This window comes from Mesoplodon bidens (assembly GCF_964165515.1).
Source record: "Mesoplodon bidens genome assembly, chromosome: 2".
NCBI classification, from domain to species: domain Eukaryota; kingdom Metazoa; phylum Chordata; class Mammalia; order Artiodactyla; family Ziphiidae; genus Mesoplodon; species Mesoplodon bidens.
In genome coordinates this window covers 14,779,276-14,799,063 of record NC_138177.1, presented here as the reverse complement: position 1 = coordinate 14,799,063, position 19,788 = coordinate 14,779,276, and the positions used below count along the sequence as shown (strand labels likewise).

At 38.4% G+C, this 19,788-nt stretch overlaps 1 protein-coding gene across 2 annotated transcripts in view; it reads left to right on the top strand.

Annotated features, from left to right (window-relative positions):
• Positions 1 to 19,788, top strand: part of USH2A (usherin) — a gene marked incomplete at both ends in the record, with an annotated part of 794,746 nt that overhangs the window by 340,549 nt on the left and 434,409 nt on the right. For both annotated transcript variants that reach the window (XM_081220997.1, XM_081220996.1), the window contains 2 exons: positions 10,361 to 10,474; positions 12,580 to 12,741. In XM_081220997.1, coding sequence (XP_081077123.1) covers positions 10,361 to 10,474; positions 12,580 to 12,741 — 276 coding nt within the window. The remainder of the gene's footprint in view (positions 1 to 10,360; positions 10,475 to 12,579; positions 12,742 to 19,788) is intronic.

Genomic DNA, 19,788 nt, shown 5'->3' with positions numbered 1-19,788 from the left:
ATCTACTATGTTCTGGGTTAGTGCTAGATGCTACTGTTACAATCTGCTTTTTTTTCCTGATTTTAAAATTTAATGGTAAAATATATGTAACAAGCAGTACTTTCTCTAAAGTATAATATTATATTAAAAATGAGTGTTTTATGGGGCAAAAACAGTAGAGATAAGTTTTTCATTTTTTATTATTTTTTTCTTGAGAGACAGAGAACCCAAAATAACAGTGACTTCAACAAAATTAAGTTTTTCTCTCTCTGATAATAGGTGTTCACAGTTGGTCAATGTAGGGGTAGATGTTCACAGTGCCAGGGATCCACGCTCTTCATCATTTTGCTATGCTATCCTTAGAGCCAAGACTTCTGCCTCATGGTCCAAAATGGCTGCTGGAGCATCAGCCATCTATTTTGGTTTCCGTTCAGCAGGAAGGTGGAATGGTTGAACAAGGATGTACACATTCACTTTAATGACATATTTTGGAAGTTATTCCTCCACCTTTGGTTTCATTCTATGGTTAGAACTTAGCCATATGGCTATATCTAACTACACGGATTGCTGGAAATGTCCTTATTCAAAGTGGCCATTTGCCCACATTAAAGGGTCTTTTTATTTTACTGTGGAGGAAGAGAATATACAATGAGAGGGCATTTAGTGGTCTCTGCCACAATAGGCAAACATCAGAGGTAAATTTGAAAAATTCATTTTGATGGTATTGTTAAAAGATGAATTTTGAGGAAGTCTTTGCCATTTTTCACAGTACCCCATAGATTAATATTCTGTATTTGTGGTTTATTACAAACTATTTCTTTAAATGTAAATCTTGAAAGAAATTGGTCTGAAAAAATTCACAGGACAAAAATATGGCCTATGACATAAATAGTAAAAATAGAAATGATGTCATGTTCCTGCTTAGCTAATGTAGAAGAGTTTCATCAGGTAATGCACTGTTGATGAGTTAATAGCTTTATCTAACTCTCCTGAATATATAATGTGCCTGAACTCCTGGTACATTGTGAGAGCTTCAGATGGGGTTTTTTACAAGTTACTCATTTTATTTTATGCAGTAAGAATTTGCAGTGCAGGATTTGGATTTCTTTTTGGTAACATGTTGTATGATGGTTAAAAATGACAGTAATACATCAATTTTGCTGTAGCGTAGTAATCAACTGGGCATGTTGGCCATGCTATAGTGTTGGATATAAATACTTAAGGGTTACTACTCACATTGATCAAGAAAGGGAACAGTCTCCTCAAGTTTTCTGTTTTCTAACTTTTATGACCATTTTATATTTGTATTGTATCTATTTGTGGAACTAATCAAAAACATATATATAGTGTTTTTTATATATATATATATGTATATATATATATATATATATATATATAAAGTTTTTGATTAGTTCCAAATATATATACATATAAAGTGTTATACTCAGTGACACACAGAAACACATATACACTGATGTAGAGTTTCTTATGAATCAGTTGTTTTTGTAAGGGAATACTATAGGCATATACACTCACGCATTTGGAAGGATAAGCATTTTACTTTCTGTTTGTATACAGTAGGTTTTAGTAATAACTTTGAACCTACTAACACGTTTTCAGATATATTTAAATCAAGTATTTAGTATAAAAGTGTGCTATTATTTTTAGTAATATTTATTCAACATGCCTTCTTTCTTCTTCCAGAACTGGGGCTTAGGTCTAGTAAAGCGGATCAGTGATCTTGGAGTCAGAAGATGTAGGTTCTGACCTTGACTCTGCTGTGGACTTGAGTGACCTTTACACTCTGACCAACAGCAGCCCCCTCTGTACAAAGGGCTCATCCTATCGGAGGCTTTCAGCAGGGGACCTAGGACACTGGTCAATAAGGGATGACTTTCCTTTCTCATTTATTTTTCTTTTCCTCCTGTCTCCTTGCCTGACTCCCTGCTTAGTCAAGTCTGATATTTTCTGGGAGAGTTCTAATGATGTCAGTGATGGCCCTTTATGCTCCATAAAGAGTTCACATGAGTGGGTAGCCTCAAACCAATTGCAGAATTAGAAGGAAAATGACAGAGACTCTGTAGTTCTTACCGTGAAGGCACTGATGAAATATGTGAGGTTAGCTATAAGCCTACTGAGAGAATCTTAACTGGATAATGCTTGGAGGTCAATTAAAATCACTGTTTCAACCATTCTCTAAGACTAGGATTAGACCCTATATTTTATTTTAAAAAATGAAAGAATAAACAATTTTGTTTTTCCTATTTGTAAACATTGAAATCCGTTTAGTCTTTGATCCAGGGTGTTCCCTAGTACTAGAAATTTTAAGTAAGGTCAGAAAATCCATTTGCAGGAAATTATATGTAAAACATTCGTTTTAGTTTCCAAAGGGTTACGTTAGGTTTGGGGTAAGCTCATTTGCTGTTCTACCTTTTGATTAAAATGAAAATTGACTTTCATTTTATAAACCTTAGAGATCCTTATTTTTATTTAAACTATTACCCCAAAGACAACCACAACAAATGCCACTTTCCTAGGCTACTAAGAACCAGAGGAGAAGCATCTTGGGTGTGTTTCCAGATCTCTGTTTGAACGTTGAATTTTCATCCATATTTAACAAATGCCATTATTCAGTTTCATGAGGTTACTGTGTCACAATGTCTGTGTTAGAACTTTATTTTCAGAGGTTCCTTTAAATGGGCAGAAATCACGGCATGTTGGATTGATTTAGTCTCTTTCCTCCATCCACTGGGTTAGTTTGTGGCTCAAAACTCATTCTGAGATGTAGCACACTTAAAATTTAGGATTTCTCAGCACTGCAGCAGAATCTTAAGCCAGAAAAGTCCCCATCTCTCTGCTCTCCTTCCCCTGGCTGGCTTCCTGTTAAAAGTGGGTTCTTCTACTGTGTCCCTAGGTAGCAGTCTCAGCTCTGCCTGTGTGGGATCCCTTACCAGATGGCCCTCTTAATAAATGCCTTGCTTTTCCCCACCCTCACTTTCTTGATCCAAATGTGAAATGCCAGCAAATAAATAAGAACATTGTACTCTGATGAGTTCTCTTGAGATGGAGGAAAGCCCTGGGGAGGGGAAGCTAGAGACTGCTTTTCTTTTTGCTGGACAGCTCCTAATTACTGGCCAGTAGGTAGAAGACACCGTTTAGACAATAGAGAATTTAAAAGTAAAGAAAGAGGGAGAGAGAACAAATTCTCCATTTTATTCCAAATGCCTTTGCTAACAGGAAAGTACATTTGGATTGTTGGAGTCCGTTTTTGAAATATTCTGCGTGATCTTTGCATGGGGACCACAGACTTTGGACTCGGGGTAGGTGATGGCTGTGTGCAGATTTCACCGCCAGACTCAGAGTGCAACAGAAATGGGTGGGTAATGAGAGCAGAGCAGCCAGTTCTTTAATTGAATTAAAAGCTGGGTGACATCAATGCAGACACCTGTCCAATTACAGACAGGCCAAGGTGTTTACCGTTGCTGTACAAGCGATTCGAAGATGACAGAAATCTTTCCGCCCACAGATTAACATAATGAAGGAGAACAGATTACAGTGGATGCCGGCCAAACACCTAGGCTGGCAGCTGAGGGTGGGGTGGAGGAGGGGGGAGGAGTGTGCTCAAGGATGTAAATAGACACAGAGTCACTTTTTCTTCTCCAAAACGTGTTGGCCTTTGAAAAGGATGCCATTTTGTCTTGTGTCTCAGGCTCGGTTTCCAGGCCGAGCATTTATACTTGTCTGCATTGAGTCAGAGTTCATCATAAAAATCTCGGTGTCAAAGCCGACTCCTCTGTTGTTTCCCTGCTTCTCAGCATACAGTTTTATTAGAGGCGCAAATGCTTGCACAGCTGGTGTCAGCTCCACAATGCTTTTCTCTTAGGTAGTCAGGCCACCTCCAATTATTAATATTTCTCTTCCGCTCCTTTGAAACTTGAGGTTAGAGCACAGGAAACCAAGTGTTGGAAATAATAATCTATCAGTCAAAAGAAACAATGTCTGTTCCTATGCTAGCTCCCTGGAAAGGGTAGGACGGGAGTGAGCATCTCTTAGAGTGAGGCAGACAGCTGAGAGAGCTAAGAGGATGAAAGGTCTTTATGTTTTGGGCAAACATCAAGGGTCCACCTTTGGTAAACCATCGTAATAACTGCTGGAAAATAGGACAAGTAAAGAAGCAAAAGGTCATACCCTCTGCATTCAAGGAGCTCCCAAAATCATTGCGAAGGACTTTAAACTGCATGGTTCTCGAGGAGAAGGCTCTTCCCCTCTGCTAGGCAGAAATCCTCAGAGCACACAGTTTGGAACCTAATGCACTAGGGCTCTTCAATTTCCTCCTGTGATGTGCTGCCACCCCTTAAATCACGTTCTTGCCCCTGCTCCTTTGGCTTTTGGGCTTTCTGCACCTGCCGAGGTCCACAGGACTGCAATTCAAAGGGACTATACTTACTTTACTTCAAACTCCCTTGGTGTGGCCCATCAGGATTTCTCAATGTTAAGCATTAATGCAAAATGCATTATCGCTTAGCGGTGAGAATTCTGGTCCTGCTGGTGCCAATGATTTTAATCCGGATACCAACACTCCTGTGTTTCATGGGATCCTAACACTTTTAAGACATCAATAATGCTTCCTTTATACTTATGGAATGTTTTTTCAGCTCACCCTCTTCCATTATCAAAAGAGACTGGCAGGTTTCCTGACATGGTTGGGACCATTTTCTGATTTCACAGAGTTTTGCGGCTGAAAGGGAATTGGAGAGGTCATCTGGCCTGCCTCGAGGTAGGCACCGTCTCAAATTCAAAGGGTAAAAAGACTCCTCTGTGATGTCTGCAAGAGAAAAGGGGCTCCTATCTAAACCAATCTTAAAAGTTTTCACCGTCAGGATATACTTCTTTATTTTAAACACCCTAAGGATCATCAAGGAGACTACCCCATTTTACCTTATTGGGTTTTCTGTGGACACAGAATACAGTGTATTTGCCATATTTTTCTCTCTGGGATTCCTTTATAAATACGTCACTCTATGTTTTTCAGTATTCTTTTAAGTATAATACTGAAATATACTTTCAATGATTATCCTTTTTTTCTCTTTGCCTTTAATGAAATATAGATCCCCTATCATCTTGGACTGGCAGCTCTGGATCTTATAAATGCCCTTGTCCACTTGACATGTATGCAAGCATTTTGCTTTATGGATTTAATCTGTGTATTATCGTTATCATGAGGGTCCTTCTAGCTCTCATATTTTCTCAGATTAGAAACCTTGTAAAGATCAGCTGTAGTCTATAGCACCTCTCCCAGAAGCATATAGAAGGAAACTTGATAAATAATGGTTTGGTAATGATATGCTGTCATAGTAGTGCCACTTTTTTTTCTGGAGAGTATATAATCTGACTCTGACACTTAAAGGAAGACCATTTGGCCAATCACTCAATGGTCTCTAGGGATATATCCAAGAAAGAAAGGCTACCTTGCCTTGTCTTGGGGAGAATATGTTTATTTGTTGGTAATAGCAGAACTTTTTATAAGCATTAACTTGAATCCATCCTGGTAAACTCTCCATACTGAGAAACAAAAGAGAGACCGCATGTCTCAGGCAATAGGATGTCTTGGTCGTTATTCTGATTTAGTGAGGCCCACTTGGTTGACCAGCCCCTTCTCCTACCCCAACCTCAGTGTAACCTGACAAGAGGAGAGAAAGTGCTCAGTCATTACACTGCTCTTCTTACTGAAGTTGATGATACTAACCTGTATTTAGGGGAAATTATTCCGATGGTTTGACAAACTTTGCCTCTGAGACACAACATTATGAGCAAGATCCCCGCTGCAAATAGGAAAGAAAGGCCACCTCAGACTCAGAAGTACGGTACGTTTTTTGAAAATGTGATCTACAAGCCACCCAAAACTTTCTACCTGCGATTCGAAGTTGGCAAGAGAAAAAACATCAGCTTTCTTCTCCTCCTTTTCTGTTTTCTATTGTGCAGCTCTCATTTCTCAGTGCTTATTATTATTGTTTCACCTGCCCGGAGATAGGAAATGTGAGCACTTTGATAAATGGCCTGAAAGATGATCTGGTTTCTCTCCAGCATCTTTCTTTCAGAATATTGGGACTTTTGTATGAAATACAATTTGGTAAACTTCTCTACCAAAGCACAAACTGAAGAATGCAAGTTTGCTGAGAGGAAGATTGCCTGTTTTTTAAGGTCCTTAAGGTTAAAGGGGGGAAGAAATTAGCAAATGAATTTCATGATAAACATATACACACAAAGTGCCTCGTTTAATGAAGGCAAGAAAGGTTAAATAAAGCACCGAAGACCGTTTAGCGAATGTGAACTCAGTATCTGGGTTGACATGATCCTTCTTTTTTTTTTTTTTTTTTTTTACATCTTTATTGGAGTATAATTACTTTACAATGGTGTGTTAGTTTCTGCTTTATAACAAAGTGAATCAGTTATACATATACATATGTTCCCATATCTCTTCCCTCTTGCGTCTCCCTCCCTCCCACCCCTCCAGGCGGTCACAAAGCACCGAGCTGATCTCCCTGTGCTATGTGCCTGCTTCTCACTAGCTATCTACCTTACCTTTGCCTTCTTGTTAAGTTGGTATAATAGTCACAATTCCAACATTGCACTTCAGCTATGATTTGGAAAGAAAGAACGTCTCAGGGAATGTATTTTGCAACATAATGGAACTGCTTTTTATGTTTCCCAATGATAATTATCTGGATGTATGACACACCTTCATGCTAAAGATTGCAGAGCATCAAACTGCATACAGCCACTGTGCCTTTTGTGACACAATATATCTGTGCCCCAGCTAGGTCAGGACCACCTGTGAGAGGCAATGCCACCTAGGTTTTTAGATGATGAACAAAGGAAACATTTCATGTCCCAACATATTTTCCTTGCTCACTGTAGGATTAAAATTTTTATTTTCTGGGGGCTGATTCATTACTTGTTAGTATGGCATTATACTAATTCAGACATGCAACTCATCTTATTTAGACTTGTAGTATTGATAGATTTGAACTTGGCGATAGGAAAGACATGACAAATGCCAAAGATTTTCAAAGGATAAAATGGCTGGGATATATCTCACAAGGACATGTTAGTTTTGAACCCGGAATTTAGGGATCATGACAGAGGTATTAAGAAATGGGAAAAATGGTAGTGTGTATATGTTAATCCCAGTCTCCTAATTTATCCCTCCCTCCGCTTCACCTCTGGTAGCCATAAGTTTGTTTTCTACATCTGTGACTCTATTTCTGTTTTGTAAATAAGTTCATTTGTACCATTTTCTAGATTCCACATATAAGTGATACCATGTGATATTATTCTTTTTCTGTCTGAGTGACTTCACTTAATATGATAATCTCTAGGTCCATCCATGATTAACATATACACACTACCATGTATAAAATAGATAACTAGTAAGGACCTACTGTATAACAAAGGGAACTCTACTCAATATTCTGTAATAACCTATATGGGAAAAGAATCTAAAACAGAATGGATATGTGTATATGGATAACTGATTCACTTTGCTGTATACCTGAAACTAACATAACATTGTATATCAACTCTACTCCAATAAAAATTTAAAAAAAATAGGAAGCGGGAAGTTTGCAAAATAATTTCGACTGTTGGGTCTGGATTGGGTCAGGTTGAGAGTGAAATGCTAGCTGAACATCCACATGGGATACATGGCCTGCAGGTAGAAATGCAGAACCAGAGCTTGGAGGAGAGATGTGAAGTCTGCAGATATAAATGAGAGACGAGGCTTGATGAACTAATGAAGGCAAATGTTTAGAAGAAGTGAACTAACAAAGGCAAGTGTTCAGAAGAAGAAAGAAGCCTGAGGACCTGACCTTGTAAAATAAAGAAAAAAATTTAAGGGACTGTGAAAGGAAGTTGAGTTGGTCAAGCAAAGCAAGGAGCCCTGAGTTATTTAGGAGGACTCCTTGGGAAAATTCCATGGCCCAGACGGCAGCTGTACTACAAGGCAAAATCTAGTAAGTAGAGGAGAATAAGGACTGCGGAAGGGTTACTTGGTCTGGTGTGTAAGGGATCACTAGTGATCTTGACAAGATAAAAATCAATATTTAATAGTACAGTGCAGGCAGACACTGAGTTGGAATGGTAGCATAGCTTGGGCTACCAAGGCTCTGTGCTAGAGTTCTCCCCTTACACGGCTCTGCGTTGCGCACGTTATAGTCCCAAACTCATTTAATCTTGATAGTAACACTTTGAGGTGAATACTGTAGTATCCCCATCTCATATACCCATGATACTATATTATCCCTATGAGGCCTCTTCTTCGAGATAGATACGATCATTATCTGTTTACAGATGAGGAAACTAAGGCACAGAGGTCTGAGCAACTTGCCCAGACCCATACAACAAATCAGTAGTAGAATTGGCATCTGGACCCGCGCAATCTGGCGCAAGCATCTTTGCTCTTAACCACGACATCACTACATGATGAAGATGCGTATGTGATGCTGTAAGCTTTCCTTTAAGACTTTTAGTGGAAGGAGAGATAACCTCTTTTTAAAAAGTGAGCTCAGAATGTGGGTCATGATCTGGGAGATTCAAGAGGAAATGACAGTCACAGTGGCAGGAGTGAGGGAAAGCAGAAGGTGACAACATGAAGGTGTTTTGAAATTAGAGCTGCATTTGGCATGAGATGGTCACACGTGTAGGTGTGTTAGTTCATTGGCTTGCTGTCTTCTTTGGCCCCGGGCTAAGATGCTGGTGCCAAGTGCAGCCGAGAGGGTTGGGTAGCCCAGGGGGATGCTTGGGGGAGCTGCTAGAATAAAGACTTGCAGGCAACACTGGGGACTGAGGGCAAGCGAGAAGGGCCAAAGCAAACAAGGGCTGTGGTCTTTGCTTCATCCGGATCTTTGCTCTTTTAATATTTTATCCTTTCTACTGGGGAAAGCGAATAGGCAAACATGTATTTTAAAATTTGTTGTTGAATGATGCAAGCTGTCATCAATACCAGTTCATTAAAACAATCAAGGTTTACTCGATAAAAGGATATTACGAGTAGGACCATCTTTTCATAAGAATGATGACAGTCTATGTGATTAGGGATTAAAACAGCTCTAAAACCTGCAACAGAAAACAATGGTGAGCAAATACAGAAATTATATTTTGGATACTTCTTTAATTCATGGGATTAACTAAATAAAGAGCCTCTGCCTTGATTATAAACACTGGTAAACAAAATGTGTTTTAGTTTCTGCAGGCACCTTTAATTGCGGAACAAATCTTATATATCCACCATCAAGTCACGTTAATTCAACACTTCTGTGGGCAGTGCTTCTGTTTAAGACAGGTGTCTTAATTAAATAAACTAATAATTTTGCAAGAAGTACAAAAGCATAATTATTTAATTGGCTAATTGTTCAACTATGTTCATTGGCATATTTGTTAGCTGCGACGTGCATAAATAGTTTGTATACATGTACCCTACCGTTAAAATAATGAAGTCACTCTTGGGACTAGCATCTCCTAATGTGTGTTAATAGATGTCGCATAAGAAGCGCTCTCTAGTTAAATAAGGTTGAAAAATGTGAGGTAAAAGAAAATGAGATAGTTTTGTTTCTGCAGGAGGTCTAGTATCCTGAAATGGGGTGATGGCTGTCTTCATTATCAGGTACACTGGGCTCTGCTTTACGAACAAATGTGGAATCCCCCTTTTTTACAGGGGAAACATCTCAGGGGCATTAGCAGCTGAGAAGCACATTTGGAAAAATGCTATTTAGAGCTGTCTTAACAATAAGCAGGTCTCTCTCTTTTTTTTTTTTTATTGGAGTACAGTTGCTTTACAATGTTGTGTTAGTTTCTACTGTACAGTAAAGTGAATCAACCATACGTATTCCTATATCTCCTCTTTTTTGGATTCCCTTCCCACTTAGGTCACCACAGAACACTGAGTAAAGTTCTGTGCTATACAGTATGTTCTCATTAGTTATCTATTTTATACATGGTATCAATAGTGTATATATGTCAATCCCAATCTCCCAATTCCTCCCACCCCACCCGCTTTCCCCCTTGGTATCCATATGTTTGTTCTCTACGGCTGTGTCTCTATTTCTGCTTTGTAAATAAGATCGTCTATACCAGTTTTTTCAGATTCCACATATATGTGTTAATATACGATATCTGTTTCTCTCTTTCTGACTACATTTCTTCTTGCTAGTCGCACCATTCTGCAGTCATCACACAGGCAGGAAAATGAATTAAAGAAGCATATGTTTTTGTTTTCTGTATCTCTGTGTCTCTACACCCCTTTCTTACACACACACACACACAATACTCTGTATAGCTTCTTCTGGTAAACATGCAAACCTCTTTTTGTCCCCTTTCATTACAGGCATATTGACAGGCTTGCTACCCTTCAAAAACTATGCAGTAACCCTAGCTGCTTGCACTTTGGCTGGCTGTACCGAGAGCTCGCATGCACTGAACATCTCTACTCCGCAAGAAGGTAAAGTAATTTCAAAGGTCTTGACTTGCACATTTCAGTCATGAATAATAAAATAGGAGAAGAGCTAAATGCTGCAAGGCCATTTGCTACAAAACCCCAACCTAATTTGATGACAAAGTGCATTGCCAGGCCATAATTGCTCCATTTTTTGGGGGGGAGCGAAAATGAATCAAACTCCATACCCTTTAATGACATGCATCTTTAATAGCTGTAATGCAGATTAATGGGGTTTTTAATTGCTGTTACATTGTTCATGCAAGAGCCTTGTCATTAATATGAAGCATCTGAAAGATTAATGAAAGCTTCCTCATTTTACTATGGCTCAGAAGTAAATCTAGAGACAGTCTGACTAAAAAGAATTGATTGTATGGCACAGTATGAAATTGAGAATCAAACGGTTGATTTCCATGGTCTCTTTTAACTGCTAAACACCAGCATGAGCAACAATTATTTCAGTGTGATAGAACCTCCAAACGCCAATCGAGGCATTATTAATCACGGCCTGGTTCCTTCCGACTCAAGTCGCACTTTTGTTGTACTTGGGACTTACAAACTGTTGGCATAAATTAATGTTTCAGAAACCATACATTTAGGAAGGCAGTGGGAAAGAGAAAATATTTTAGCACTCTAAAGCGAAAGTTTTGCTGAAGCATCAGAATGCATCTCTTCAAGAAATAACAGCTCTCAAAACATTTAAAGCATTGTTACTCCATATTTCTCTCTCCTGGATGAGAGGGATTAACACATTTCTCTTACTGTCTAGTTGTAAAGTTATTCAGGAGACTTAAAACCTTGATCTTTAGGGGAAAAGAGTCTGCCAGTCTCTGTCTTTTTCACTATCCCTCCACCCCCCCTTACCCACTTCCTCTTCTTCCCCCTCCTTCTTTTAAATCCTTAAAGCAAGTACCACTCGCACAGAAAATGTGTAAAGAAAGACAATGGAGGCCCTTCCCTGGCAGTTCAGTGGTTAAGACTCCGCGCTCCCAATGCAGGGGGGCACAGGTTCTATCCCTGATCAGGGAACTAAGATCCCACATGCCACCCCAGGTGGCCAAAAAAAAAAGACAATGGCTCATCTGATGAAACCAGGACAGAAAACAAGAGTTTGTAAAATCCTTCTTGTGACAATTTGTTCTTCATGCCTTGCACCTGACCTCACCAGACCACCCTCACCTGGGCTACAGCATTGGTGACCCATCTTCCATGTTTTCTCAATGTTCTCTCCATCTGGTCTGCCAAGACTAGCACTGTTTTTCTTACTGTGTCTTTGCTTCTGCTGAGGCATATATCATTATTCCCTTTTCCAGTTACTTCCACCAACTTCAATATGGCACAGATTGTCCTACGTCTCACTCTTTTCCCCACATCCACTACATCTTCTGTCCATGTCTTGCCTGGTACCTCCAAACCTACTTCACAGCACAACCCCAGAGGGATTCCTGCTCATCCAGTTCACCATTTTCTTTCCATTGTTTCAGGATTTCCCAATTTCTAGTGTTTCCTTAAATTTATTACTAATTTACTGAACGATAGGTATGTTTAGGGTCAATTTCTAAAACTTTTCTTTAGTTCCTGTGACTCCAGTTCATTGACCATTATAGAAAATGAACAGGCCCCCTTTACTGAAAAAAAAAATCACATATGTTGTAGTTTTCATATGTAATTAATTTAATTCTGTATTTTCTGACTATTTCTATGGCTACATATAGGTTTTTTAATATCGATTATGAACCGCTCTCCCTAGCATTGCCTATCTTAGATCAAAAGCTCCTCAAGGGTAGGGATTCTGTCTAATTTGCTTTAAAAGGCACAGCCCAAGTAGAGATTATGGGTTAATAATACTTGTGATGAAGTAACACAAGCATCAGTAAAGTGAACTAGTGTAAATACTCCCTGTCTATCATTGAGGCAAATTCTCATAAATTCAGGACAGGTATTTAGTACTGTTCCTAAAGCAGTTACTACAAGCTGCCCATGAATCAGGAACATTTCCATGCATGGGATTTCCAGTTTATTCCATGATTTATTGGTTTGGGTCTGAAAAGTTTGAATTAGAAAAGTAAACTGTAATTAGACTCTATATATCTTTTTAATTTTTCCCACAGCACCACAAGAGGTTCAGCCACCAGTAGCCAAATCCCTTCCCAATTCTTTGTTACTCTCCTGGAATCTACCCAAAAAGGCAAATGGTATTATAACTCAGTACTCTTTATATATGGATGGGATACTCATCTATTCAGGCAATGGAGAGAACTACACAGTCACAGGTAAGACTTCTATAGGTATCAGTAAATGGATATAATCTATATTAAAGACTATATATTAGTATATATTATATATACTTACAAATTACTATATACATTTCAGTATATATATAGTATATAGTATATAGTATATAGTATATATATATATAAAATATATATATTTATAAAATAGTTATCTGAGAATGCAGTTTCAAAAGTTGGGTTACTTAGTTTTGTCTCCTGTTAAATCATTAAAATTCCATGACCTTTGTGGTTACATTACACTTACAGTGAAGCCAAAGCTGGAAAAATGGAAAAGGGCTCACGGTGGCTCCCTTCCCCCTCCCCCAAGGCTGTCTTACTGCATGTTCTCTACCACTGTCCCACCACTCCTTACCTGAATCCTTCTACTAATATACCTTTGCACAGGTGCAGAGGGGGGTTTGGAAATATATAGTATCAACACAGCTCAGCATATGACTCCTCTGCCTCTAACTGATCACAAGATTGAAGCTGGGACCCAGTGTGCTCCCCAACCGTGCTCACAGTACAATGATGTCATTTCAATTCAGTTGATGTCATGTCAATCTAATTGAGGCGATGATGTTATTTCAAACAAATGCCACTGGCACATGAATTAACCACTTTAAAATCCTCATGAATGTGAAATAAGCTTAAGACTCAGAAGTGTGACTCAGTGTGGTTTGAATTTGAGACCATTTGGGAAGAAACGTAGTATATCTGCCTAGATCATATTATAAAGTGTCATGACACTTAAGAAAAGTGAATTGTTGGAAACCTTGTGAAACACGAGGCCTGTATTATGTATGTTGTCTGGTGCCTGAATGGTGTTTATATTTGTATGGTAATAGTGGTTATATATTTTATGATATTTTAGATATTATATGTGACTATTAGGTGAGACATCATTAATCAAATATTGATTGATGAAAAACTGAGGCCTTAGAGAGATTAAATTCTTCATGATAGGTCATAACAGGTTAACGTCAGAGACAGGATTAATTGTTTATGTATTCACTCCTTCACATTAATGCCAGGTACTAAGGTTGTAACAGAGAACCAGCCAGACATTGCCTCCCCTCAGCCCCTTGATGCTCATGATTTCATGGCAACACATACAGATGCAGGAATGAGGCATATTGGGACAGGGCTATGGCATTCATCCAATTGCGTTCTCTGAATTTATATTTTTTGTATCGTCTCTAGTCTGAGAGGCTTCAAAACACAAGAACTATTACTTCTGTATTTCATTCATCATGGTTGGATAGAATTCTGTAATACTTATTCTGTGAGGTAGGTGTATCATTACCCCCATTTTACAAATGGGGAAATTGAGGCACAGAAAGGTTAAGCAACTTCCTTCAGGCCACACAGCCTGTGAGAGGTAGACTTTGATACCATCTCAAGTATTCTGACTAATGATGAGTATGCAGTCTTAAAACAAGTTATTTAACTTCTGAGACTTAGTTTGTGAAACAGTAAAATAGAAATAACTGCAATTTTCAGGATTTTGAAGGGAACTAGAACTATAAAAACACCTAGCATGTTCTTAGTAAACTTAGTAGCGAGAACTAAACTAAAAAATAAATACTAAAACTAAAAATAGATTACCCTTGGCCTAGGATTATCTGAAGGCATTATTTTAGCTAAAAGTTATTGGCCATAGAATATTATTATTTTAGAAGAAATGAAAACACATCATGGAATGAATTTACCCACATATTAATCATTATTACACACAATACTTCTGTAGAACCAAAATTGTCATCATGCATAATGGGGAAAGCACACCTCTTAAGCCCATTGTAGACATTTCCTCTGAGAAGCCTTCTCGGACTCCCAAATATGAGTTAGGTATGCCCCCTGTGTGCTCACTGAGTGCCTTTATGCCCCCTCCCCTCTTTTTGGTTTGCGTTGTCTTGAATAAGGCTGTTTGTTTACTTGTCAGTTTGCCCTACTAAACAATGGGCATCATAAGGTCAGGGACATGTGTGCCTTGTTCATGACTGCATCTCCAGGACTGATTACAGAGAAGGTATAGAACAAACAGTGCTGAATAAGTGCATGAATTAAGTCAGATGACTCCTGGGAACAAAGAAAGAAGATTGTAAATTGGGGAAGTGGGTGGGGAGTAGCAGTAGGGTGGATTTTAAAAAAAAGCAATAGGGAAAAGAGAGGCAAGAAAAGGTAGAAACCAGAGAAAAAGGAACTAAGATCCCTTTACTGTGCAGAAGCGAATGCTGACCTAGTCCACAGAGAAGTGGTGTGTGATGGCAGGTCTCAAAGTGTGGGCGTTGGGGCTTCCCTGGTGGCGCAGTGGTTGAGAGTCCGCCTGCCGATGCAGGGGACGCGGGTTCGTGCCCCGATCCAGGAAGATCCCACATGTTGCGGAGCAGCTGGGCCCGTGAGCCATGGCTGCTGAGCCTGCACATCCGGAGCCTGTGCTCTGCAACAGGAGAGGCCACAAAAGTGAGAGGCCCGTGTACCGCAAAAAAAAAAAAAAAAGTGTGGGCCTTGAAGATTTCCAAAATGTGCAGAATGCCACATGAGGTGACACTCCAAAGTCAGAAAAAGAACAGGGTAGAGAGGAGAGGAGGCTAGAATTCACACTGATTTCTCATACCACCTAAAAAATGAAACTAATTCTGTATCCCGTTGACTCGAATCCTTAACAGACCCATGTGACTATAGTATCTGCATTGAAAGATCATGGCAAATGTTAGGATAGTATAAGAGATGCCCCAAATATAATATAAAGAAAGTGGACTATTTTTATAGAGTCCTTAACCGTCTTCTCTAACTACAGTGATAATGGTTTCTTCGGTGGTGTTCATCCTTCAGGTAGATTTTTAAAGATTATTTCTCTGATAAGACTCATAACATTTTTTCCCATGTCCTCCTTGGCATCTCAAAGGCAACTATACTTCTTGTTGCTTTTATCTCCAAATGTCAGAAGATACGAAGTACAGTAGGAATACAGTATTGGTCACTAAGGAGAGGAACTAAGCCAAAAGTGATATGATGGGGTTCAAAGTTGTACATGATGATTCAAGTGTCATAGCCAGCAAAGCTGAGGCCCAGAGACGCCAAGAAATCCTAGTCGGTAATTGGAAGAACTGATTCAAATCTGGGTCTCTCTGGCCTCAAAGTCCATATATTTCATCTCTACACATGCTACTTATTGAACACATTTTATTATTCCTCACAACAACTCTGAAAGGGAGATGGAAGCTTGATTACAAACCCCAGAGCATCTATGTTAATCTTCTAGGGCTGCCATACCCAATTACCACAGACTGGATGGCTTAAACAACGGAAATTTATTTCTCATAGTTCTGGAGGCTAGAAGTCCAAGATCAAGGTGTTGGCAGGTCTGGTTTCTCTTGGGGCCTCTCTCCTTGACTTGCAGACAGCCACTTTCTCCCTGCCTCCTCACATGGTCTTTCTTATGTGTACACCCCTGCTATCTCTTCCTCTTCCTTTAGGGGCATCAGAACCATTGGATTGGGCCTCAGTTATCCTTCATCACCGCTTTAAAAGCCCTATCTCTGTAAATCAACTCTACTCCAGTATAAAATAAAAATTGAATTAAAAAAAAAGCCCTATCTCCAAATGTAGTCGCATTTGGGGTTAAGGCTTCAACATGTAAATTTTGGAGAACACAATTCAGTTTGTAATAGCACCCAAAAGTGAGTGTTTTCTGCTGAATGTCCACTTTTCTTGAGAGTCTCCAATGGCATGCAAGTTAAATAAAATGGTCTTTTAGATCTCTTTCAACTCTTCCAAGATTTTGTATCTGTGATATACATTACATTTAGGTCATTTATGTCTTTAAAAGTCACCTGTCCACTAGGAATCACAGAAAAGAAGAATGGGAAAGGGAATCTGGCTGGTTGAAGTCAGCCCAGAGAAAACTGATGGAGAAAACTGCTCTAGCATTGGGTCTCACTTTAGCCTCTACAGACACTTTAAATCCTGCCACTTTTCATCATAAAATGTATCCACGATGCTATTGGTACTTGTTGCTTGTCTTTCTGCCAGGATTTTTGTGGCATAATGTCCTTTCCATTCTGAGTAGCTTGTGGATAGAACTTCTATTCTGTTCTGTTCTATTCTGTTCTATTCTATTCTATTCTATTCTATTCTAGCTGGTGCTGTCAGTAATAGCAAGAGTTTCGGGTCAATGAAACGGATCTCTCCAGTGCTGAAATGTCAATTCATAGAGAGACTGAGAAATGAAAGATGTAGTCTACTAGATTAGAGAAATCATTGATAGCATTTTTTAGTTATCAAAGTAACATATACTTACGGAAGATAATTTAAAATATGCAGATATCTAATACCTGATAATCCCACCTTACAGATAGAAACTCTTAGTATTTGATGTAATTCCTTCCAGCACTTTATTCATTTTAACAAAATTGAGCTATAATGTATAATTTGGAATCCTTGCATATTCCCTTATTATGAATATATCTCACACCACAAGGATTTTTCTAAGTGTCTTGAAATATTTTAATAATGTTGTATTCCATCTTATGAATGTACATTAATACATTTAACCACTTAAAAATTCCAAATTTCTAATTTATCTCATTTTAAATATTTTATGATAAATATTACTGTACATAAATCTTTGTTTGCTAGATCTCTAAATGGGGAATAGCTAAGTCAAAGGTAGCAAACTTTTTCAAAATATTTGATATACATTTTTGCACTGTTTTCCAGAAAAGTTCATAAACAGTGAATGTTACATCCTTACATCTTTGACAGTTTTACAACCTGAAAATATTATTTTTATGTGCATGTTTAGCTACTAGTTTACTGCATACTTTTCTATGATGATGATTAGCGATTTATATTTGATTCCGCTGATCATAATATGAATGAGCAAAAATTTAATAGGGGCTAAGGATTCAGTTTGAAGCTACTTTGAGAGTTGTGTTTCATACCCTGTTTTTCCTGGCTACAGTCACCTGCCCTATTTATTTGTCTCCTACACCATCAAAAACTTCCTTAATGACTTGGCTTAATGTCCCCTCCTAAATATTCAAGGTGCCAACCTTTCTTTTCTCACTCCTACTCCATTTATTCATAGCTTCCTTTTAAGTTTCCACATAGAAGAAACATTTTTCCATTATGTGTAAAAAAATGGACCTTGCCGCCATGGTGGATACAGGTCAAAGTAAATGCATTTCAATTCAAAAGCCACTTAGCATCTAGGTGGCTGGAATGTGTTTCTTCTTTCTCTTAAATACGAAGCATTAAAAGTCAAAGGCAGTGCTGCACCTTGAGTTAGTACAAAATATATTTAAAAATGCATACAGTTCAAATTTTTGCCTTGCATAGGCCATATTCTAGTAAAATGGTGGGTCAGTTATGACACTGAAAAATGAATCCAGTTAGAGAACCTCCCGAAGGCTGTTGATGTTCGCTATAATAAATAGCACACACTTGAAGTCAAACTTTTTCATTCTGTATTCAAAGGTAATGGATTTTTCGTAACCATAGTAACCTTGGGGTATTTCTGGATAAATACATGAGGTATATACATTCTAGTTTTATTTTTGAATATAAACTACCACATTATGTATTACTAATAATATGAAAAATAGGCTGTAGGTTAGTATAATGACAGCTTAAACTAGTATGCATTTTTCTCCTGCAAAAAATAAATATTTATCAAAAGTATAGGTTCAATTAATTTTCCCCCCAGTTTTGTGGTATTCTGGTGGTGCCATTTATCTTTTTTTGCAAGATCTCCATTAATCTCTTATTTCTGTCTCATAACAGATTTTTAAGAATTTCAAGGTAAAAACAATTGTGCTTTAAAGCTTATGATTAAAAACATTATTGAAAGATTGAAGGATCTGTATTGATATCACCAGCAGAGCTATTGTTGCGCCACTTAAGATGTGTGTATACCGTATGTTCATAAAGGGGGAGGAAGAAAGAAACCTTTTGTGAGTCTGTTCACAACATACTGGGATTGTTTCAAAGTTCAGGCTAGATGGCTTCCTGATTGATGATGACCATCCAAACTGTAGCCAACCAGATCATTCTCATTTTAAATGAGCACCCTACTAGAAACTGGCAATCTTTAAGGAGTTCGTGAGATAGTTCACAGAAGCCTACAAAGTTTTTGGGAACAAGGATAGCAAGATGGTGGTAACCTGAAGAAGTCTACTATGAGCATGACAAGGAGGTTTATGTGAGTTGCGCTGACCAATGAAGAAAGAGCAGGGATCCCACAGGACAACTCTTTTCTTACTATGTAAATGGTTCTTAGTTAACCCAACCTAAGCCTTTGCTGCTTACGAGTATGAAAATGTCAAAGGGGGAGATGTCAAAAGGGATTCCCTAAAAATTATATCTGACACCAAACCTTAAAACATGGACGTTTTCAAGTGTATTATCTCATAAATCTGTAGTAGTCTTATGATTGAATAAGAGTGACTGATTCCTAGCACCACTGATGGCATCTTCCCATCACCGTTAGGACCTGAGATTCTATCACTAAGACTGAACCAGTAAGACAAGGATAATAGTGGTATAAGGAGTGTGTGTGTGTGTGTGTGTGAGAGAGAGAGAGAGAGAGAGAGAGAGAGTATGAGAGAGAGACAGAAAGACAAAGGCAGAGGTAGAGAGAGGCAGAGAGAGACAGAGAGAGGAAAAGCAGATGAATTTCTGGTAAAGTCAGATAGACAGTAAGTATTTATATCTTTAACCACTAAAATTGCTAAAACTTTTTTTTTGGTCTTATTTGCCAAGGTCAGAAGGAACCATGTATAAACAGCAAAATAGAAATGTTCAGCTTGAACCTTCCAAACACTTAAGTCTTACGATGAGACATTTATGATAGAAGAAGCTGTATTGCTTATGGCACAATAAAAGAAAGTGTTCAAAGGTTAGGTACTTCTAACCAAGCATTATAGGAAACCTTATCAACACTCTACAAATTTGAGCTAAATTATATTCATTCACACTGATGGCTTACAAAACATCTTTTCTTGGCAAAACAAAACTTCACTTTAACCTTGATATTTTCTC